The 24,899-nt window shown below is 35.5% G+C and overlaps 1 protein-coding gene and 1 pseudogene across 1 annotated transcript; both read right to left on the bottom strand.

Annotated features, from left to right (window-relative positions):
- Positions 1–959: 959 nt before the first annotated feature.
- On the bottom strand, positions 960–22,989 carry LOC150093348 (acetylcholinesterase-like). Its single transcript, XM_090413950.1, has 4 exons — positions 22,921–22,989; positions 15,396–16,989; positions 8,951–9,126; positions 960–1,071 (listed from the first exon to the last, which is right to left on the bottom strand). Exons 2-4 carry the CDS (start codon positions 16,937–16,939, stop codon positions 968–970), a joined length of 1,824 nt encoding a protein of 607 aa, XP_090270076.1. The 5' UTR covers positions 16,940–16,989; positions 22,921–22,989; the 3' UTR covers positions 960–967.
- A 1,150-nt stretch (positions 22,990–24,139) lies between these two features.
- LOC150093349 (large ribosomal subunit protein uL11 pseudogene) lies at positions 24,140–24,691 on the bottom strand (annotated as a pseudogene).
- Between the last annotated feature and the right edge of the window lie 208 nt (positions 24,692–24,899).

Below are 24,899 nucleotides of genomic sequence, written 5' to 3' on the forward strand. Positions count from 1 at the left end.
CATGTCAAGGGACACTATACAAAATTACGATGTCCAAGATACTTAATACTGTACTTCATTTGCATATAACAGCACTATTCATCTACACGCTACACCATCTTCTGCTCACCAATAGTATCTTTGTCTATAACGTGCGTGTGTTCTCAGGACAATTGTACTGTATCCAAATGAAAAATCCGATTTTGCGGGACAAAAAACCTTCTACCTCCACAGGAGATCGACGAATTAATCTTCAATTATAAATTACCATACAAAGATTCCTTTCGTCATGACAAGAATCAATTTCAAATATTTTCCACTAGAATTGTTCAATGTCCACTACTCCTACCAGTTGCTCTATCGAAACTCTTTGATTAAACCATACTGAACTAGAGCTCTACTTGGTAGAAAAAATGAAGATGAAATTACAATCAGTATGCTGCCTTGTCTTCTTTTTATTCTATTAATTTTATTTTATTAATTGAATTCTTGTTTTATTGTATTGTTTTGTGTATCAGTGGATTGTCTGTCCATCAAGCATATTTTTATTTATTCTGTTACGCTTATCTACTTTCATTGATTATTTTTAAATACCTGTAATGACATTTACTTAATTTTTGATTAAAATAAAATTTAGAATATAAACAATATATTGTTTTCTGCAACTACTTTTGGGAATTATGTTATTAATTTCTTTCTTTTATGGTCTACATGATATATTATTATTCCAAAATATTTTCATTGCACTAGTGAAATATCCAATTGTTTGTGGATGATGCGAAGTTTGCAAGAATTATTAGGTTACGCATTTTGCATAATGTAGTTAATAATAACAGAGCAACGGCCTCTATAAATGAAACAAATGTTTCTGTGTTCAAAATTTAAACAATATAACAGGCTTTTATTTCCAGGCATCAAAGACGAACATTCCTCTTCTACTCTGAGAAGCAAAAGCAGTTGAAATAAATACATTAAAATACTCATTAAATCAATAGAAATAATAATATTTTATACAAATCACGAACAAATAAAAAAATAAATCAAACAAAGGTTGTCTAGCACTTGTTGAAGATTGTTTCCTCTGGCATGTTTCTGAAAACACAAACAAACAAACTTTAATTAAAAAAGAGAAGTGGATGAATAAATATTTATGCATTATAAACATTATTCAATAGTTTAATGTTGTGTCAGTTGAAGAAGTTTTCTGAATGAAGTGTATGTTCGCAAAAGCCAGATTATGATGAATGGTAGTTCTTTATGTAACCTTTGTGTTCGGTTCGACAGACGAAAATGTTTTCTAGTTTCACTAATACAGGAACATCATATTTACACTGGATATGTTTATATCTGAAGCAGATTCAATCTGCTGTTCTGCATTTCACATGCTTAGAAATATTCTCCTTAGGTTTACGTATAGTACTGATGATGAGGATTCCTGGGTTCAGAATAGAATTAAGTAAGGTTTTTTTCTGCTTTTAGTCTCCAATTAAGAGGGATTTTGGTCTTCGTTGTTAAGTTAGTGCAGGATAATGATAATTCGTGATATTTAATAAAAATATTTCACCGCATGAGTAGATGTTCCATCAGCTGCATGAAGTATGTAGCACTTCGTATTTGTAGTAACTCAGCTAGCTAGGAAATGTAATATCTTTTATTTTCTAATTCAATGACTAATTTGATACTATTATGGAAATGAAAACTTAATTTCCGAAAATGTGTATAAATTGTTCGAACCCTGTGGCGAGATGGCGAAAAAAAATATCATCAATATATCTTTCTTCCTGATCATCGTCTTATTTTGAGATCGTCTTCCCTCGGATATTTTATGTTCAGTAATCCATCTGTCACTCCCAAAAGCTGAATTTATTTACACACATTTAACAACGATTTTAAGATAACATCAGATCAGAATTACTCAAAACAAGATCATCCTTCAGTGAGGAAAGGATAACCTAGTGACCTCTATGCCGCCAAAACGCAGTCCTGTGGTTTCTCTCTCAAAAGTGATTTCATCTCGCCTTCTCTCATCCTCATTAATACATACATCACAAGACAGTATGAAGTATCTCTCCTTGGATCGATATTTACTTCCAACCTCTCGTGGCACAAACACATCATATTAATAGCTTCATTAGCTTCTAAAAACTAAGCATTTTTTCTCCTCAAGAAGCTGTTTTACACTCACTCAGCTGCCAACATATACAAAGCCGAAATCGGCCCATCCTTAGAATACTGGTTTCACATATTTGGGGTGGTGTACCTAAAACTTCATTAAAATTCTTGATGCTGTCCAAAGGAGAGCATTTCGGGTCATAGATGACCCTTCTGTCACGTGCTCACTTCAACCTCTATCTCACAGACGCAGTGTTTCATCTACAGTACCTCCAGTGAACTGGCAAACCTAACAGCAGTTCAACATCCCTTTAGAGTATAACTTGCTAACTCATTCCATCTATCTCTGTCTTCTGGAATCTCTGCCTTCTAGCATAATGTGATTCCCAACAATTTCATTCTACAACTCTTTAGGAAGAATGTCAATAAATTTCTTCTTTCACAACTCTCATCAGCACCTTAAACATGCCACTGATATGCTATAGGTTCTTGTACCTCTCGTGTGTGTGGAATAATTATAAAATAATATAAAAACCACATCCATGGGTGGTATGATGATCAGAGTTTCGGCTCTGATTTTACACGATCTTGAAGTTTCAGATCTTTCAGCACTGCAGGGATTGTCCTCATGGATAGCAGGAATTCTTATTCCTCCTATCCTCCTATGCTCTGTCTTCGTTGAGAGAAGTTTGTGTATAAGAAATAACTCTGGTTATTCTCATAATTTGATGAGCTCGATACCAAACCTTATCCAATGTCTTGGAAATGTAGAGTGCGACATTGAGGTTTATCAAATTGCTCCCATCGCACGTGTCCAGAGGTTGCTGATGTAGGCAAGGCGATTTGCAGTGGATCACTGACTGACAGTTCTCTAGGTGTTGAAACAGTTCACGGTTGATGACGTTTCCTTTACTTTAGATAGCATTGAGATGAGTACAATAGGCCAATAGACTGATGTTAGATAAGTATCACTTTTTTGATTGTACATAGGCTTCTTTCGATACTGGGAAGTATAATATATAATAGTTCAGATCCGGGCTTTGTGGTGATCAGGGAAAATGGTTGAAGTCGCTGTCATGCTCGCTGTACCACTGTTGAGCAATTCTTGCGCGATGGATAGTAACATTGAAGTCAATGAAACAGCCGTCAATTGTTGAATAAAAAGTAAACATCGCAGGATGCACTCGACTGGCATCAATGTTCAAATATTAGTTGGAGGATGCCGTCCCAACCTTCAAGCAATAGCACAGGACCCGTTCTGTACCAACAGAACCTGCCTAACATCATGACACCACCTTAGGAACCTTGAGTTGTGTTTACAAGACAAACAGGGAGTTCTGTTTGTCCGTTCTGTAAGCCTTCACAAACGACAGCGATCTCGTTCCTGACAGACTGTCTTAGGACCACATTTACGCCTCTTAGAAAAGTAATGCGAGTTATTTTTCCACTGATTAAGCACCCGGGATTCTTATTTTTTGAGATACCAGTCAACTCTGATATTTTCAAAATTATGGCTTCAGCCGGAAGGGATCCACATAAGCACTTCATTAAACTCCGAAAGATCCTTTGTGTTTTCCTTTGTGATTAACACTGTTGATGATTACTGACTAGCAGATAGTTGCCTAGAACACTTTATCAACAAAATACAACAAAGTACTTGACAACGGGCGTCAAAGGGATATCTTGGCTCAATTCTTGAAAACCTGTGGCTCGGACAGTAGGCTGAAGACCGAAATTTAAACAGAGTGGTGAATGAAGACTCTGATTCGAAGGTTGATAATTTGGTCACATGAACGATTACAACAAATATCTGAATCTAGAGAAAAATAATAATATTCTGACGACGGAACGGATTAATGTTGTATGTCAAAGAATGCAAGTTTGTGAATGGCTAAGTGGATGACGTTGCACTACAGATGAAATTTGTGTGAGATTATGATCTGAACTATGAAACGAGAGGTCATTTCAACAGTCTGCCTGAAAAGGCAGACTGTTGAAATGAAATGTGGTGGGTGATGGGAGAGGATTGTGTGGGATTCTGTTTGTAGTTGAACAATTTGCTTAAGATCATTACTTACAGCAAATACCTCAGCTTCTCATCTAGCTTGGTTAGTTCATTGAAATCATCAATGAAAATGAATTTACTGATGGTTTCCAGCAATCCAACATCGGATTTGTTCGATTGCTGGAAACACTAAAGTTAAAAAATAATATGACACAGATGTCAAAATGATTTTCAGGGTGGCGGAGAGATAAAGACATTGGATAAAGGATACATAATGAGGCAAGAAACTCTTAAGACACAGAAGGTTTCAAACATAGATTTAAATTAGGAATCCCAAGGAATATCATACCGCACAAAAGCAGAATTACTACCCTTCTGACTGCAGGAATCATACAGAGTGTAATTTGGACAGTTAAATGGAGAGTCGTTTTTACGGTAAGCTGGGATTCGGTGAAGGACAGGAAAATTTGAGATCAGGATTGATTATCTTCAGGTGATGGTTCACATAATTTAATTTGATGTTTACACCATAAGAATTGCTGTTTTAGAAGACGCCAGAAGAAGATTAGGAATGGCTAAAACAACAGTCAGAGACTTGTCTAAAATATGGAAGGATGGACCTTTCTTTATGGGGACAAAGATGACGATTTTGGAAACAGTTGATTTTCCAACAGCGATTCATGGATGTGAGACCTAAAGAAGTCGAATAAGAAAAAGACAGCTGCTTTTGAGCTGTGATGTTACAGAAGGCTGTTGAGGATATCATATACTAAAAGGCATATGATATCCTCATATCTAACTTCATTTCTAGCATCCATCACCAATGGATGGATGCTAGAAAGGAGTAGTAGAACATTAAGGCTCCTTAAGGATATTAACAGAAGAAAGTTAAAATATTTTGGACACATTGAAAGGATGGAAGGAAGGCTTCTCAGAACAGTAATAGAAGGTAAAGTTCCTGGGAATAGAGGAAGGCCCAGACTATCACTGAGATAGATGGATGATATATGTGTGTGTGTGTGGAGTGACATATTCAGAGAGTTGAAGCCTCCAGAAAAGCATACAACAGGACTACATGGCAGGGTTTGGTGTGGCACATCACCGAGCATCAGAGTGACCATACGGCATCTGTGGATACCCAGTTAACAGATGATGACCAGAAACATTATCGAAGTGGTTTTGGGATATACATTTGTAAGATTTTGAGGGATTGGTTTATTTATTTATTTTTATTTTATTTTTTTTTTTACTTTTTGCGATCTGCCGTGACATTCTATTTGAGTGTGCTGTCCTGATAGTTTTCAAGAGTCAAATAGCAATAGAGCAGGGACACATACAAGGAAGAGAAAAGACACTGTTATCTATGCCGCCCATACAAAGTGGATATTGTCGCTATATGATAATATAGTCTACATAAGTGGTCTTGACAGAACCAATTGCATACAACTACATGGCCTACCTCGAAGCCATTATAGGAAATATTTGCATGCGTTTATAAAAGAGCTGCGTCTTATTTTGCATACATGCAATACAAGATATTTATCCAATTGAGATGATTAATTAAGTAATTTCAGGAAAAATGATGTGACACTAAGCAGAAACCCAAAAAGATAACTGTAATTATGTGCATTTATCATTTTGACTATCTTTTCCGTCTTCCATTAATATGTAAAAGCTGAACTGATAGGGAAAAAATTAGCTTTCATAAATTTAACTTTGCTTTCATATGGTGTTTGAGGAAATTCTCTTGCCAGTTTATTTTTCTTATTAGGGGAGGATATATATATATACATATATATACAGGGTGGTTCAAAATTCCACGTACAAACTTTGAGGGGTGGTAGAGAACATCAAAATCAACCATATTCACATAGGAAAGCATGACCGGAAACTCTACCCGAAAGTGGCGCTGTTCGCCAACGCTCCAGGTGAGCATTTGGGGCTTCCTCATTCAAGCTTTCGACGTCATACGAAGAACATGCGTCTTTTTACGAACACTGAGATGGAAGACATGCACCTCGTTTAATATATTATGTGTCCAACTACTATTGAACTGTTCAGTTAAGGCCTAATAAAGTTTTTTACACTACTTACTGCCTTGTGTTATTTTGTATCTTTGTGTCCCTTTTTGGTACTATTGAACTTCCGCCTTCCAGTGGCGTTTCCGGTCATACTTTCCTATGTGAATATGGTTGATTTTGATGTTCTCTACCTCCCCTCAAAGTTTATAAGTGGAATGATCCTCCGCATGATCGCTCATAGTTTTTTATGGAGTGAAATCTTTGTTGGAAGAAGAGGATATATAATTTTGTTGGAAGAAGAGAATATATAATTTTAATTATATAATTATATATATATATATATATATATATATATAATTTTATATATATATAATTTTAATTATATATATATATATATATATATATATATATGTAGAAAGTATTTTTACCTTGGGTATAAATATGTTAAAGATACCAAGTAATTTTAAACCTGGTTTTACTCCATTTCCCAAGTAAGCAAACAGACTAAAAGTCAAGTTTGCGCCTGCAATTGATGCAAGTCTAACTGATCCCACAGGTAGTGCAGGACCAGGGCAACTCGTGGCAAAGGTGGAACAAGCTCCGATCACTAATCTTAATATTTACCCTTAATGCCAAAACACATCTCCAAGAAGGGGATGTATAATGTTTTGTATTAAAAGCAAGGGGGCCACTACCCAGACCGGTTTCGACCTTTATTGAGGTCTCGTCAGTGGGAGCTAGGCTAGAATTAGAAATACCAAGAATTAGTAGTACAGAGCTTGTAAGTATTTCGCCAAAACAAGTTACCAAGGTAAAAATACTTTCTACATTTATATCTCCTCCAGAGATTCTTATTTAATAAGGTTAAAACACCTTATGGTAACTTGTTTTGGCGAAATACTTACAAGCTCTGTACTACTAATTCTTGGTATTTCTAATTCTAGCCTAGCTCCCACTGACGAGACCTCAATAAAGGTCGAAACCGGTCTGGGTAGTGGCCCCCTTGCCTTTAATACAAAACATTATACATCCCCTTCTTGGAGATGTGTTTTGGCATTAAGGGTAAATATTAAGATTAGTGATCGGAGCTTGTTCCACCTTTGCCACGAGTTGCCCTGGTCCTGCACTACCTGTGGGATCAGTTAGACTTGCATCAATTGCAGGCGCAAACTTGACTTTTAGTCTGTTTGCTTACTTGGGAAATGGAGTAAAACCAGGTTTAAAATTACTTGGTATCTTTAACATATATATATATATATATATATATATATATATAATTAAAAAAAAAATATATATATATATATATATAATTAAAATAATTTTAATTAATAATAATTAAAATAACTTTAGTTAATAATAATTAAAATTTTCTAAACATGGTAAGTTGTTTTTTCTAGGAAAAAAATTCCACACTTTCTGAGAAACTGTTTGGTGTACGGTCTATTCTCATGTAATACTTACCAAACTTCCTGGTTGTTTCCTAAGTATGTTGCTCCCTTGGGAATCCTGAAGCATCATAGAAAATTTAAAGAATTTATCAGTGGTTTTTGTGGCGTAGAAGAAATGGTGATTATGAAGGACTGACTTTAGTTTCCAGAATGGCACCCAGTTGGAGTTTAGAAGATATTGTTGAAAACCTTCAACGAGAATTTTGACAGCGTATTTCATGTTGGTAGTCGGAAAAAGACGTTGAATAACAGAAGGAAGAAGATAAATTAACAATTCAGTATTATAAAGTGTTTTTGAACTTTTAAGTAGTTTAGGAACTGAATAAATGAGCTGGCAGTATCCTTGACTTGGTTGTTTAACGGGAATCTCGCAAAAGGCAAAGTCTTTTTCTTTTGAACGAAGGAAAAATGCTGCCAACTGCACAAGAGATCATCCATTTCCGTGGTAGCAAATTATAAGCAGTAACTCTGCTTTTATTTCAATAACCTACTTACGGTTTATTACAAGGTGGAATTTGCCAGAGAGATGATTATACATCAATTTTTCTTTATTTTCCGATGGCGTTAGTCAGAATACCAAAAGACAATATTTTGTTGAATCTGATGATAGAGTTGGATAGTCAATTGGTAGCCTACATGCAGGTATGGTTGGTTGGTTGATAGAGTACGCTAGTTGTGTATCGGAAATTGAGTCTCAAGAATGAAGGTTGAACAAGCAGTGTACCAAACGGGATCGTTCCCAGTCTTCTGTTATTTATTTTTTATATAGATTATTAACATAGTTCATGATATGATTGAGACACGCAAGTTGACGAGAGAAGTCCAGTGGATAGACGTATACGAATATTCTTGCAAATCTAATAAGCTGGGGAATGAATGAAGTGTCATCATTGGACTCTGTGTAGGGTCTTGTGTAAAAAGGAAGTCAGAAGCAGATACCTAGTGTTCAAGGTAGTGAAAGGGCTAAATCTATTGTCCGAGTGGGCAGTGAGTGCATCAGCTAAATGTGCTAAGATTGCATGGCAATGATGCTTGTTCTGTTGAAAGTCTGTCATTCGTCAATGAGCCTTTATCACTCTTGGCCAATGAATTGAAAATGGTTTCAGTTATATTTAGAATGACTCGTAAAATAAATTAAATTAGAACAAAAATAATTAAACACTTAGATATAAAAATATTATGAATACATAACATAAATTAGGTATTCATAAATAATATAAATGAAAAAGGTAGCTTTTACGCGTTACTATTTCAGTAGTTAGTATACGTGTAAGTTTAATTGTTCTAGTTTTATATTATCATGTTCTCATGTTTTAATAGTATGTAGATGTTAATGTAAAATCAGTATGAACAGTAAATATTGTTTTGCACATAAAATTACTCACCAGCCCACTTTGACACAGAGGGGAGATATTCTCTCCAGAATGCACATCTCTTCTCACGATATCCACGGCCGATAGAGGGAGCTGGAGTGTTGAGTATTATAAATTCCTTCCTTTTGCTTGTATATACAGGCCATTTCTCGGGTACCTCTGATCCGTTTGGTGACATGTTTGGATTCCTAGGAAAAAAAGCAATTTAGGGGAAAAAAACAACAACAGAATATTAGTCGATAAGGAAAACAAATCGGTTTCAAAATTTAAGAAATCTTCCATTTCGAAAAGTTCAATAAATATTATTCTCAAAATTATTAATAAAATGTGTTTCATATCTAGTGTTGTATTTTGATTAATACATGACGTGTTATAAAAGTGTTATAAAGATAATCTAGATTTTACATTACAGTGCACGCGCATCGCGTGAAGAAGAATGAATCGAACTCTTGCGCTAAATTTGGATAACAGCCAACGAGACAAGAGTTAAAGCTACAATATCGCAAATTAAATTCTGAAAGAAGGTAAACGATAAAAGTCAATTTAAATATCGATTAGTTTTAATACAACATTTAATTGTGAGAGAAATTTTCGGAGAAGGGCACCTTGAATTATGTTCGATAATATTTTTAATTAAAAAATCTAAATATTTTAAAATTATTATATATCATGAGTAAACTGATTCAACCATTTTCACAAGAAAATAAATAAAATATTTAATATGCTAATATTAGTAAAGCATTTAAAAGTAATAAACAGAAGATCTGCATCTAGTTTCTCGATCTAGACATCACCACCATGCATTGAAGTCATTTCAACACGGACTCATGATACTCCCGATATTTATAGAGTATTGATACCACTTTGTCATTAAAAGCACAAGGACCTAACCTCTATGTAGTGAAATGCTTTGAACCAGAACACATTTCTGTATGACGTAATCACCACTCATGTGAATTAACAGTGTAATATAGCGTAGTGTAATATAACCAAAGGGTATCCTTAATTTATTCTTTTACTCTGAAAACATGGGCATGTGTGTACCTGTAAAACGGCGTTTGCTTCTATACCGTTGGATTCGTCGAAGAAAGACGAATATAGACTTGATTCTACTCAAATTGACGATCTTTTTTGTAGGCCTTTCTTCATCCGGTTCTAAGAAAGTTAATTTTTCCTTTCAGAGCTCAAAAAATCTTGATCGTAGTACCCACACAATTTCAGATATAATATATACCTGTTGGAGTTAAGACCACAAGATGACGACACTTGTCTGTGGTATTCTTTCTTCTGAAAGTTTTGCTTATTGATAGTTGAGTTCAACTATCAATAATGGCTGCAGGGAAGAGACTGGCAGCCCACTAATCTTCATAAACTTAGCTCTTGCTAAAAGAACTCTATCTCCTCCTATTGAGAATAAAAGGCGTTAGAAGATTTATTTATTTATTTTTCCTTCATGGCAGAACAAGGAGTGAAGGATGAAATAATTTTTACAACTAATCTCATTAGAAAAATAAAATGAAGATGGCAGGAGAATTGAGAGCTCACTGTAACCGGAGAAATAAATTTACGGGACCCTTCAAATTTCTCCTGATACTGGTAAGGATGGAAGGGGGTAAAAAAAGTGTTTAGAAATACTTGAAGTATCCCACAACAATGATTATGTGTTTTGTGACTTCTTCAATTTTCCTTCTTTCAATTAAATGCTTTATCAAGGATTATATCAAGATTTTATTTCTTCAAGTAACTTACTTCGATGATACTGATGCAAGAGACAGAACACTTCTGGAAGCAATAAATAATCATTACTATGAAATGTTGTCGTCGTCTAAATTTTAATTACAAATACAGGGAAACTTTGAAGGACATTAAGAAACACGATTTGCTAATAGAACTATTATCTAAGCTGTCCGTGTCTATGTGTGCGTGCTTGTGTATGTTTTTCTCGATAGTAATTTTGCCAGGAGGTATTTTTATTTTATTCTATTTACACATTTTCATTAACATTTATTATTGCATATAGTTTTGCAAGTACATTCATTTACACGTATATCCTAACGTTAATTATTGTTTATATTACGTTACAACAATTGCAAATTAATCCTATTGGCAAAATAAATTAATTTTGGGTAATGGTTTTGGATAAGTCTGTTTTGACATCAGCCACTAGTCTCGTAAGTGCTGATATGTTGATTGTGTGCGTGAAAGCTAGTCATATAAAAAAAAAAAATGTATACCAAGTGAAACGTAAAGGTGATTGGCGTACTTAACGAAAACCTGCGTTTTTTTCCCCTTTTCTTGTCCAATATATGAATATTTGTTCTGCATTATTAAGCACAAACAAATACGTGTGCGCGCGATCTAGTTAAACTGGCAAGCTGACGTTTAGCCTCGAGGAAACCAGATCTTCTGAACGTGACAGCATACGGCGCATGCTCCAGTTTGTACGAAATTGGCATGTTTTAATAACATTACAGCAAAAACACTCTTTTAACTTCGTATTAAATAGATTTTCGATGTGTTTTATTTCTGAAGGCCTTATAATATAAAAAAATATAAAAGGCAAAAGCCATCGTGACACGCGATGTTATTTTGCCAAAATTCTATTGAAGTAATCATTAGAATCTTGAATTTGTTATTTTTCTGAGTTTTGTATGGGTGCCAAGTTGGATACAGTTCATATGAAGAACCTGAGTTACTTCGTTTTTTCACTTGCACTGCTTGAGGACACTCCGATAATTGCGGCATTACTGGGAACCACACATAATTTGCTAAAGGAAGTTCCGATTTAACGACTGAATGGTTGCTAATTAAAAGTCCATTATTGTCAATTGCGAAATGTGGTATATTATACAGATTATTCCTGTGGTAAACAGGCCAAATTTGTTATTAAGTCGAACCGCGTATATTTACTTCTACTTTGCATAAATGATATATATGTTTGCATTCTTCTTGGTGCAAATACTACACCTTCATGGGAGCTTGTTTTTTCTTTCCTAGTAGGGCACACCCAAATTCCATCCGTCCCACAAACACACATCATTAGCAAGAGCATAGTTAAATTCATTTCGTTTTTTAATTCCAAAATTATGAGAAATTGTGGGCTCTTTTATTTTGCGGACTTCTGTGCACAAAATGTAAGGACTACCTAATCCTACACAGTCATAGCGAATCATCATAATGTGTTACTGGTCTAAGAAGAGCGGGATTGAGGCTGTAAGGAAGATTAACAAGAAACTCACAGGAACTGACACTTCGCGTTTTTCATTGTCTCGGCATGCGCATTAGTTAGTGTTAATTACAAATATGTAATCAACTTGTCCAGAAGAGGGGAATTCTCTTACCCCTGTCTGAGACCAGCTAACTCATCTTCATTTGAAAAGCTCCAGTTATCTTCAATAAAATTTCTGGACGGGGTTCGAATCCAGGGCTTTGTTGTGATTTGCAAGCTTTTCACTAAGTCCTATAAATTCATTCAGAGAAACATTCGCGATTTATCATATACGATGTTGCCCATAAATACACCGCTGCAGATTTAGAGCTTACAAAATTCAAATGGAAAAGAAATGTTATCGTGTACAAATGATATGAAGGCATTTTTCAACCACGTTGCCTTCTTGATGAAGCTACCTACAAATTATACTTCTTCATAAACACAACATACCTTGTTAAGTAACGCACATTTTCATCATGTTAACTCAGAGAACGTGTTTAGCAGTTACCAGACAAAGGAACTGGGAGAACAAGTACCGCCCTCATGGCCTCAGGGACGTATGCATGATCAACACCATATTCATTGGAAAGTTACATCGTTTTTTAAAACGTGTGAAGCTCTCAAAGAATAATATTAAGTGAACATACCGACCGGATCTAGGCAAGGTTGGAAAAGGCTTCCGGCAAGGTCATTTCATGCTGTTTTGATAAATAATTCGAAAAAGACTAACAGGATGTTATTAGAGAGAAGTGCATCTCTTGGCTTATCCTACTATCCGATCTAAACTCAATTTCAAATCTCTAGTAAAAACACAGCATAAATATAGTTGTACATGACAAAAATTAGTTGAATGTTTGCTAATTAGCCTCACTGATGATCCAATTACCATACTTAATTGCATTTAGACCTTACGTTACTTCAATCCACTGTGATGTACAACAGGAATTCTCTCTCCCCACGGTGGCTTATTTAACTGAGCTTTCCCCGAATCTTCGATTTTACTAAGACATCCCCATACCTGACACATTATCCATTCATCTCACAGAGGGGATGCCTCTTCGTTGTGTTCGAAGGTTACATTACTTCTATTTCGAGAAGTTCCTGCGGCTTATATTATTTCTCGTGTACGTATTATGTACACATTTATCTGATGATCACTGTGTGGAACGTCAAAATCCTAATGTACTTTTTTAGGACCTATTTGTCCACCTCACATTTTGTTACCTGAAATGATGGATCTATCTTTCAGCACCGTAACTTAAGTTTCTCAATATTGCACTTATTAATCCTTCTTAACACCAGTTCTAGAACTGGATAATGATTTCTAAATAGTCAAATATTTTGATTGCCATTATTTGCTTTCCTTCTCTGACTGGACCTCCTTCAAAAACCGCAATCTTAGTCATTCCAGGATTGGATTCAAGTCATCTACTCTCTCTGAAATAAATTAATCCAGTGAAGGAATTGTTACAGCCTTTCCTTAACGTCAACGTATATTTCATGTGACTTCCAACCATGAGAGGTTGTACATCTATAGTACATTAATACTGTGAGTGGAGTAAGGATGTTCCATTTTTAATAATTGTTGTAATTTTTGTCGTTCTTAATTTATTTTAACTCCAACTGGAAAGCCTGATCTGGAGCCATACATGGAACGTCTTCAAGCCTCCGAAAAGTGGGGTGGTGATCTCACAATAAGTAACAAAATCCATCGCCTACCAAAGGACGAATCGGTCCAAGCGGGCGAACCTACAGCCTTTAGTAGGAGAGCGAATAGACTAACTATTCTAGCCTGCTAGGTCAGCCAAATTTCCAATCAAAACTCGAAGATCATAAACTATCCCAAACACTCTATCATAATTATGCCTCTTCATCTTGAACTCTATATGTTCATATTTCTTAACATAATATCTGTTTTTACTTTTTCTGATATATATCCTGATTTCTCTATGTAAACTCCTTACAGAATAGTCACTAGAATGATCGTGCCAGGACACAATCATTCCAGCGAGTTCACCAGTTGATTTAAATGCCTCAGTAGATGTCCATCATAAATACTTTTAGAAGCATATATTAATAATAATTACTCTATTATTCTGGAAAAATTCCAGTAGTTTTTCTCTACAATGTTTCATTCCCTTTCAAACCCATCGCATTTAGGTCTAACGATCCTGCCCTATCATTCTGCGTGTGGAGTCTTCTAAAAGTAAGAGGGCCTGCTCCTTGGTAGGCAGTAAAGTAGCCTAAATGTTCATAGATCTCCTTATTTTGTTCATCGAATCTATCTCTCTGTGTGTGATCCATAAACCAGCTGTGATTGACAGATTTTTGGGACCATCGTTAAGAAAGCAAATCAAAAATATCCTTTCGTTTATGGACTTTTCTTTGAGAAGCGTTCTGGTTGCTTCTTCTTTACTAACATTCAAATTCAAAATACCGGAACACCTGTTCTGATATTTTGAATTTCCTCCAGAATGAACAACTAATTCACCACCCTGCCTTCTGAAACGTCTTCATCCTACCTAGTCTCTGTAACTCCAAGAAGGCTCGAAGAAGTTTAAGGTGCTCCCATTCTGAATCTTTCCATTTCTTCTGCAAATTTTCAAGAAAGCCCGTCTGAAAGTCTGTAGATATACTCGAGAAATTAAAACTTACCTTTGAAATCCCACATTTTCTATCCACTATGTCAACAACAACATTGATTTGCACTGGTAAACGTAATACTCTCGAACAGGAGTCTCTTGGTAGGTCCTGAACTCGGCTCTGTTTTATCTGTCCGAAAGCCGATGCAGAAATCAATTAGGGTGAATTCACCGCTGAAGTAATTCAAGGAGGGTAGAGTTGCTTTCCACAGAATAAGGGTGAAAGTCTAGTGGTGATTATTCTTTATTCGAAATAACTTTTTCAGGACTCTTTTTCCACCACATCAGGGATGTTGCTGTAGGATTATGCTCTCCCCCTATAGACTCAACAATTCTGAATAATTCCAGCTACGGCCATTGAGTATCCCCACTTTTGTTCAGAGTTCAAAAGTTTGTATATTTTTCATTTTTATTAATTTATTCTTAATTATTTTTATACATTTTATAAATATATTATAACTTATACAGCATAATGACTTATGATTTCAAGTCCGGTTTTTTATCGTTTATTTGCTATAACAAAACAGTGAAATTAACTTATTTTGATTCTACCATTACATTGTAATATATATAATTTAAAAATAGCAATTGTAAAGAGACTTACCCTGTTCTTGCGAAGTTGGCCCAATATCTCATTACTGTACGTGACAGCAGGATTTCATCAGGAGTAGAATAGCTGAACAAAGGGGTAAGAAACGAACCGAAAACGTACGTGATATCAGCCCCATGAGATGCACCCATCCAATCTGGAAACTTGAAAGAAAATATGTCTTGTGGCTTGCCATCAAATCTGTACAGATAGACATCGTTTCCAGCATCGGCATAATGCTGAGAAAACTGGTGAGTAGGACAAATCATATTCCTGTCTGCAAGAAGTTGGTCTACTCCACTAAGATAATCGGAATCTACCCAGTCAGTATATTCTTGAAGGACTGCCTTTTGTGACATCTCATCCTTGTAAGGAGAGAATGTTTTCAACGCATACGAAAACTGGTCATAAGTTATGGAAAGGTCTTGAGACAAAGTGAATATATCAGGTAAATATATCACAGCAGCTAAACCCCCATCGTTTAAAGTACTCCCTATAAGGATGCTTGTGTTCATAAAATGTTTTTTCTGTAGAGACACTTCTGGGTCTTCTACAAGAAAATGTCCATCTACCATAGGAACAAAAGAAGATCCAGTCATAAAACGCAATTTAGGTTCTTCTTCAGCAATTTTTTTTGCATCTGTCTGAATGAGGCAGTCTAAAATAGAATCAACATCTTCCAGATCATGAGGACAACCCACTGCTTTTGCTAAACGAAGTGTTTGATGTATACTCGTTGTTCTGTTGTGTGTAGCCCATTGGGCTACCGCTGTACCGCTTTGCATAATTCCTCTGTTGAAAAGATTTCGACTTAGTGGAGATAAAATATGGAAACTCACGCAAGCAGATCCAGAGCTCTGTCCAAACAATGTGATACTTTCAGGATTTCCTCCAAATCGTGCAATATTCTCTTTAACCCAACGAATAGCCATAAGTTGGTCTAGTAGTCCCACATTTCCTGGTGCATCTGGATGATCTAAATACAGAAATCCAAAAGGTCCAAGTCGGAAGTTCATAGAAACCACAATTACGTTTTCTTCAGACACTAATCCTTGGGCATCGAAAATAATCATTCCCGATGATGTCATAGTAAAGGCCCCTCCATGTATCCATACGAGCACTGATGCATTTTGCGGTGGTGGATGGGGTCTCCACACATTTAATTTTAAACAGTCTTCACTGTCTTTGCCCGGTAAAGCAATTCTTTGAAGCCTGTTCAGCAGCTTTTGTCCCAAGTATATTTTTTGCATGCAGTTGTTAGGTTTTTTAGTAGCATCTAATATATTCGTCCATTCCTCAACCTCTTCTGGTGTACGGAAACGATTCCTTTCCAAGGGAGGCTTGGCATAAGGAATTCCAAAATAAACTTCTACCGATTTCTTTTTTGTAATGTTTATGAATTTTCCTTTAACTGGTCCTTTAGTGGTCTGCACAATGAGGCCATCGGACTGTATTGCTTCCGATATGACCTGGTGAGAGAAATACAACACAGTGAGTGCACTTAAAATCAAATATGGTCTCTTCATAATGCAGTGTTTAATTCCTCGTGATGTCTTCATATTCTTCAGTTTGATTACGTCTTCAGTTTATCTAAAAGCGATGAAATATCCTGTGGAAGAAACAAAATTGTGAAGTTGAAATAAACTAAACACTGAGAATTAGCACATTATTATTATTATTATTATTATTATTATTATTATTATTATTATTATTATTATTATTATTATTATTATTATTATTATTATTATTATTATTATTACGTAACACCTCCAGGGAGTCCAAAGACTCATCGAGGGAGGGCATCTACTCTACAAGTTTCCGTCTCCACCACTCCACCAACCACAACTACCTTCATCATCTCCACCAACGGCATCTACCGCAGACCACAAGTATTTCCACAATCACCAACATCCATGCCCATGGCGGGTTCGAACCCGCAGATTTGGGCTGGAGAGCGGATACACTAACCACTCCGCCAGTCAGGCCGGCCATCTTCTATATTGTACAAAGTTGATTCCATTTCGGTTTTAAAGAAAGGAGATGGTTAAGAAAATCAAACTAAGGACGATCATGTGGATTATTTTCTGGTTTAGAATTGGTAACTTAACCTTTCTTGAAGAAGGAAAAAAAAATTGTCTTGAAGAGAAACGTAGTGTAGTCTTCACCAACAAAATACTTGTTCAGGTGCCAAGAATATTCGAAGTGCTTGTTTCTGAACGTTATGTTTTGAGTTCTGATCTGGAGTGACACGCACTATCGAAAGATTATTAAGCTTCACGGCATGCATTGAGTGGCCAAAATATGAAAAATGTTCCCTTGCTAAATCGAATCTATAAGTAACATGTGCAAGTAACGCCATTTAGAACGGAAGATGTTAGTAGAAGCCAAACTTTTCCCTATTAGGAAGCTTAAGCATTTGGCTCGAGTATGCTGAGAATAGTCTGACAACAAATAGAAACACTCAAGAACGTTGGCATGTGGTTGAAATATTTGATCCATACAAGATGCATCGTAAACTTCAATAGCTGTAAAATTGCCCAAATCCTCACAATAACGGCTTGGTATCCAAGGGTTGCCAAGGAAAGCATCTGATAGACTCCTACATTGCATACTGTCTTAAATGGGTTACATTGGTATACGACTATTGAAGGCATCATGTCTTTTTAACAAAAACAGCAAGCACAGCAAAGATGGGTGAAAGACTATCACCCGAGTTTGAGAAGGATTGCTTGGAGCAATCCATTTCCGGTTCTGTTATTCATGCAAACAGAACGAACGACAAGAGTGTCAGCAACACAAAGAAATATATCCATCACGCTTATTCACTACAGTTCAAAGCTGAGAAGGTGGAGTGTAGATCTGAACACATTCGTGGCTTTTCTTGTGACCCTTAATACCAACAGGGTAATCACGGTTTGCCCTTTAGCCTTGAATGTGACGAACACGTTAAAACAAATGATAAGGTGTTATATCACGTGACTCAAAGCATCTCGAAAACGTTAGCAACATGAGCGTGAATTTCCTGAATGGATTATCCTGATCCATTCAGGATAATCCATTTTTCAATCATCGGATGTTAGTTCTATGTGAGCATCTTTGGGACGCAGAATGAAATGTTTCTATCAATGATTCACAGCATCAAATCTAATGTAAAAAAAACTATGTAAAAAAATTACAAAAAATGTATAAAATTGATAAAAATACGAAACAAATAATCCCTAGCGATTTGCTTGTGTATACGAAAATACATGAAACCAAAATCTTGCCGATTTTCATTTTTTATATCTTGGGCTAAATATTATCAGACGATCCTGGTTTTACAACTGGTAATAAAGCAACATTGTTAAAAAAAGAAGCAGTTATTCTTACACGTGGATTTTCAATTAGAAAGTAGAATATAAAACAGAAGATCGAAAAGCAAAATCTTTCTCCAGAATAACTTGCGTGTGTCAGCATTCCTAGGAAAATAAATTATTTATAGACTTATTAAACCAAAATAATGAAATCTTTTAAACATTATTTCCTCAATATGTGTCGTAAGAGAATGATTTAATTCTAGTTGTGAAGATCATGTGATTTTCATATGAAACCTGTTTCTTAAATTCCTCTGAGAGAATTAAAATACGAATGAATTTATTCTCGATTAGGTGAGCATTTATTTCATTTCTGAGAACGAGATTTTTGGATGTTCTTCACAGCAAAGTGATGAGTTCAGAAAATTATTCGATTTGAGACATTAGTATATGGTATTTTTTAATGCGTAGCTAACGATTTAGGTGATCTGCGCATGCGTACGTTAGAGCTTTCTCAGCAGAACGATGTTGTTTGCGTTTTCGACATAAGGCTATATTATTATTAATGGGAAGTTATTGGAGCATTACGTAGCTAGTCAGTTAGATAATGGCTGTAATGGACATTACAATGTTTTAACGAAAATCGTTAAATTTAAGAGGTTACATTTGAAATGATCACGAATTACCATTGCAAAAACTCACTTGTATATCCGACATTAAGGAAAGGCCTCATTCGGGCACTTAAAAAAACAAAAAGGATGCGTTTTGCCTAATAAATCCTGATATCGAGAGAGAGAGAGAGAGAGATTGTTGTTACGTCGCGATGTTCATTCAATTAGAGTATGATGCTTATTTTACACTAGTCATTTATTGTTATTCTTTGCGTTTGTTCATCCTGCGCACTCCATTAACCTTCCTTAGTTACTTCTAAAAATTAATTAATTTTCCGGTATTTCTTAAAAGTAACCTCCATTGTTAAGTTATTTCTATGGTTTACTGTAAATGTGTCAAAATCATCATAAAAAGTGGGACTTACGTAAGCTACACGTTAACGGTTATGTTTCGCTTTTGTTTTCCTTTGGGTGGATGCGTTTTTTGTTGGATTGTAAACTGTTCCCCCCCCTCCAAAAAAAAAGGAAAAAAGAAAGAAAGATAAATAAAAGTTTTAAAATTTCGATTTAAAGTGGCGACACACACACACACACACACACACACACACACACACACACACACACACACACACACACACACACACACACACACACACACACACACACACACACACACACACACACACACACACCTATCGGCAAGGATTAAGTGGGGATTAGGCCAACAAGCGCTGAAAACGATATATACAGGAGCTATACTACCACTGATATCTTATGCTGCACCTGCCTGGAAAGATTCACTAAAATCAAAAAAAAAAAAAAAAAAAATCGACAAAAGATAAACAGAGTTCAACGCCTTATAACTATACGTATAATTAAAGGATACACGACAATATCTTTAGAGGCAGCTTGTGTTATCGCAGCTCTAACACCGATCTGCCTTAAAATACAAGAATTATCTCTAATATACGAAGTCACTTCTGGAAGATATAACGAAAATTCTAACATTGATCCAAATTGCTACGAACGTCCGCTTCACTACAGTAAGTGGCTTCACCCAGCAAAGAAAACAAATATTAAGGAGAAGGAAAACTCTGAAAGTGACGAATTCCATATATATATACACTGACGGAAGCAAAACTGGAGGGAATGTCGGCTGTTCTTTCGTTGCATATAACAGGCAGTCCATTATACAAGAACGCTGCTCAAAAGACTACATCCTCTCTGTTCCAACAACCAAACAGAACAACTTGCTATACTTCATTAACTTATATATCTCCAGGAATTAGAAGTCACACCTCTGATCAAAAGACAGCAACAATTTACAGTGACAGCAGAATCACTATAGACGGCATAAAAACCAGAACAACCATATAGCGTTAATATAACAGACAAGAAAGCTGGTTTGGAATCTCACTCTATCGGGATGGGTAATCAAGTTCTGCTGGGTGAACGCACATACTGGGGTTGCAAGAAACGAGAAAGTGGATCAGTTAGCTAAAGAAGCGGCAAGAAACAAACGGCTAGAAACAAGTTACCCAAAGTACTTGAAATCTGCTATAAAAACACTTGCAGAAGAAAAAAGCCTAGACTTGTGGGAAGAAGAAGAAGAATGGAAAACATCAAAAAACGGATCATCAACAAAATAATTATTTCCTAGCATCAGAAGCAGCCTCCGGCTGAAAAAACACGCCATTTCTTTAGGTTTAAACCACGCTACTAACGGGACATGGAAAACTAAGACACTACTTACACAGATTCCATATCCTGGAATCATCATCATCATGTATTTGTAGTTCACAACTTCAACAGACTCTTGACCACATACTTTAAAACTGTCAGCTACTGGACTCCATACGGATGCCCCTAATGCAACACGCCATTACTTCTGGAGACAAGTGGCCAGTGTCAAAACAGAGACCTATCGAAAAAGTATTACTCAGAACTAATTAAATTTGCCAAAAAGATTAACTACCAGTCGTTGTAAAGTAACATAAATTACTGATTCTGTATGAATTATATAGTGTATATATAAAAATATAAATATGGATGTAAAAGTAGAAGAATATGTACATATAGATGTAAAAATATAAATGTAAATATGAATACGGATACAAAATTGGAAATGTAAATGTTAATCAGTACTTGGAAGCTACATGTAATATATGCATTGCATGCAATGGAGCATGTAGTAATAAATTACCTCCTGGTAGGATTACTATTAGGAGGAAAATGCAAAACACACACACACACACACACACACACACACACACACACACACACACACACACACACACACACACACACACACACACACACACACACACACACACACACACACACACACACACACACACACACACACACACACACACACTGGGAATTGCTTCTAGCTACCATTATGAGCTTATTTAATTCTAAGAGTTTAGTTTCATCATACATTTAATGCTATTGGTTGCGCCCAACTTTATTTGTGTCATGCGCCACTTTTCCTTGAAAATGTTGCTTAGGTACCACCGAAACAGGGCAGCAAAATGTGTCACATTATCACAGCTTTTCCCCTTAAGCCTTTCATTCATCTTATGCACACACTAAAAGAAACAAAGGATGTACTACTTACCTAATGCCTTGATGACACTAACCAATTCTCAGAATACATAATATCTGTGTCAACAAGGAAAGAGCTGTAACATTATAACGTTTAACTACATTTCACTTTCGTTTATGCTCATATCAGTAAATACTCTTTCTAGTGATGACCTTTTAATATCACTGTTTCAAGGAATAATCGTGCAGTTTTAGAAATTTGAACACAAAAATATCGCTTTCGTTTTCAAACTTAATGAGATGCCACGTGGTATATTGAATCACGTGGTTCACACCGGCAAGAATTGAGTCCAAGGTTGTTAACCGAACTCCGTGTTTAGCGAGGTAAGTTCTCCTTTGACCTTAAAACTTCAAGTGAAAACTCTAAGTTAGATGTTTAATTCCTTTAGGCAATACTACTTAGACACTTTCATTCGTGCGGTTAAAGAGTTTATAACACATGCACGAGTTAAGTATATTACCTAGATTTAACCATATATATATATAGACTATCTAACTCACTTTCATCTAAGAGTGCTTTCAAACAAAGAAAAAATTTTTGCGACATCGCAAACTCTGAACGTGCTACATGGCCAAAGGCAAAACGTCCTTCCAGAGGGCCTCACCTAAAATATGTTGTTGGCACTCGTGTATAATGATGTGGGGTTTGGCGAAGGAGGAAAAATATTCATTTAGCTTATTTCTTACCACCCAGTTGTAATACTTTTTTGATTGCATTTAAATAAGTTCATTTAACTTTTAGAGAAGAGATGAATAGATTGCTGTTTTATTTGTTTACAGATAAGTAATAATTTAAAAGGAAATATATATCTGTAGCCTTGGTAGTTTCTCATGGACTTGTTTACGAGGCTTTGGACACTTTTAGGCAAACGCTACGCTTGTATATTTGTGAATAATATCGACCTCCCATCTTTTAGTATTGTTTACTAAAACAATCATACTTAAGTTCTGATTGATTTATACGATATAAATTTCTAACAAATTTCACTTAATAATACAAATGTACTTTAAAGAGATTAAACGGCTTACCTTTAATGTTTTCTTATTTAACAGGTGCCCCGTCTCGAATTATAAACAGTACTTCTGCTGTCACCAATACGTCGAAACAATTGCGGTTTTGAGAACAGGATGGCCTTCAACGTATCCCGATTATTATTAAATTTTTTCCTTAACAGTTTTCCTCGTAGTATTCTCCTATTCATGTTTTTCTGTCTTAATTCTTCCTTTATGCTAAGTATCTGTCAGCTGTGTTCTGTATAAACATACGTGTGCGCTGTTAGGCAATTCCCATGCATTTTACAAAATGGTATTTATTTATCTAGTTACGTTTTAGACGCAAGCTCACACGCATGCGTACATGAAAGCGATTAATCAGCTGCATGAAAGATAAATTTTAAAAAAAAGTTTTTTTTTGTGAATTTGATGATATTGAAACATGTAATAGATATCAGCGAATTTCATTGTTGTGGTATTTTATATTTTATTTATTACATTTTATACGTTTTTTGTTTTTAATAACAGAAGCAGTAATTTGTGATACACAAATAGAAGCGCTGCATCTCAATCTTTATTAAATGTTATTAAATAATCTGTTTTTTCGGGGCTCTTTTTGTTACCATTTGATCTGCACTTTAAGACTAGTTCTTCATCTGCGCTGTCATAAAGGGTTGATTTATTTTATTATTTTTTACAGGAAATATATAAAATATATATAATAACATGAAATTTGACGAACAAAATTTAGACATAATTTATTCAGAATTATAAATATGCATAGTTTATTATTATTATTATTATTATTATTATTATTATTATTATTATTATTATTATTATTATTATTATTATTATTAATGAGGTTCAACAGCTGTTGCATAACCTTGATAAGATAACCTTGATATAAAATATTTTATAATAATTTTATGGCTGAATGTGAAAAATGGAATGGATACACTATGATAATGTTGAACTTATCCGCGCGGTTAGCCTAGTGGCTGTGCGCTTCGCAACCATATGCCAGGGGAAGGAGAGTCCTATATAAACAGGCCAATAGAAGGTTTTTTCCCCCAGTTTAGGTGGGGGTTTTTCATCCCGCTAGCAGGCAAACCGGCCCCGTGAACACACACGGAGTACCTTCAATAGGGACGCAGCAGAGAAGTGGCATGCCGGCTGCATTATTTCTCCGTGACTCATCACGTGACTGAATCAGATGGAAGGGAGAGATAGATAGATATTTTTTTTTTTTTTTTTTTTTTTTTTTATTAAATCACTGAATTTTATTTCAGTATCTTCATTCATCTGGAACTTCTAGTTCTCCGTCATTAATTTTATCTATTACATCATGTGGATGGCATCCATCTATGGTACAGCCAACAGATTGGCAAGTTCCAAGAATTTCTTTCACTGTCCCTTCTAACCTACGAGCCATGGAACGAGCTCTCATAGTTCGAGCAATGGTGATGATATCATCAAATGACAAATTGCCACTGTGTTTTACATGCTTTACTTTTTTCCTATCCCTAGGAGGCTCCTTCAATGCTCGAATAATAAGTGAAGCAGCACTTGGCACAACTTCAATTTGTGCTTGTCTGTTCTGTATAATTAGCTTAACAGTAATCTTTAGACCCTTCCAGTCAGCTGTTGCTTTAGCAATGTCATCACCAACCTTCTTTGGAGACAAGCCAAGAGGTCCAACCTTTGGTGCAAGAGAGGAAGTGGTACCAACTTCACCACCTACAACCCTCAGATAAACAACTTTAATTTCAGTAGGATCGAATTTAGGAGGCATGTTGCTTTATTTAAGAAATGGAGAGATAGATAGATAGATAGATAGATAGATAGATAGATAGATAGATAGATAGATAGATAGATAGATATTTTTTTTTTTTTTTTTTTTTTTTTATTGTAAACATAACAATCTTATATACAGGATTAACCGGTTTTTGGTTCTCTGCAGTCAGACAGAGAGGTTACATACTCTTGTTGAGGTATGTTACATCGAAGTCACTTAT

Source organism: Typopeltis vanoorti, chromosome 24 (genome assembly GCF_054136105.1).
Source record: "Typopeltis vanoorti isolate ZY-2024b chromosome 24, IOZ_Tvanoo_1.0, whole genome shotgun sequence".
NCBI lineage: Eukaryota > Metazoa > Arthropoda > Arachnida > Uropygi > Thelyphonidae > Typopeltis > Typopeltis vanoorti.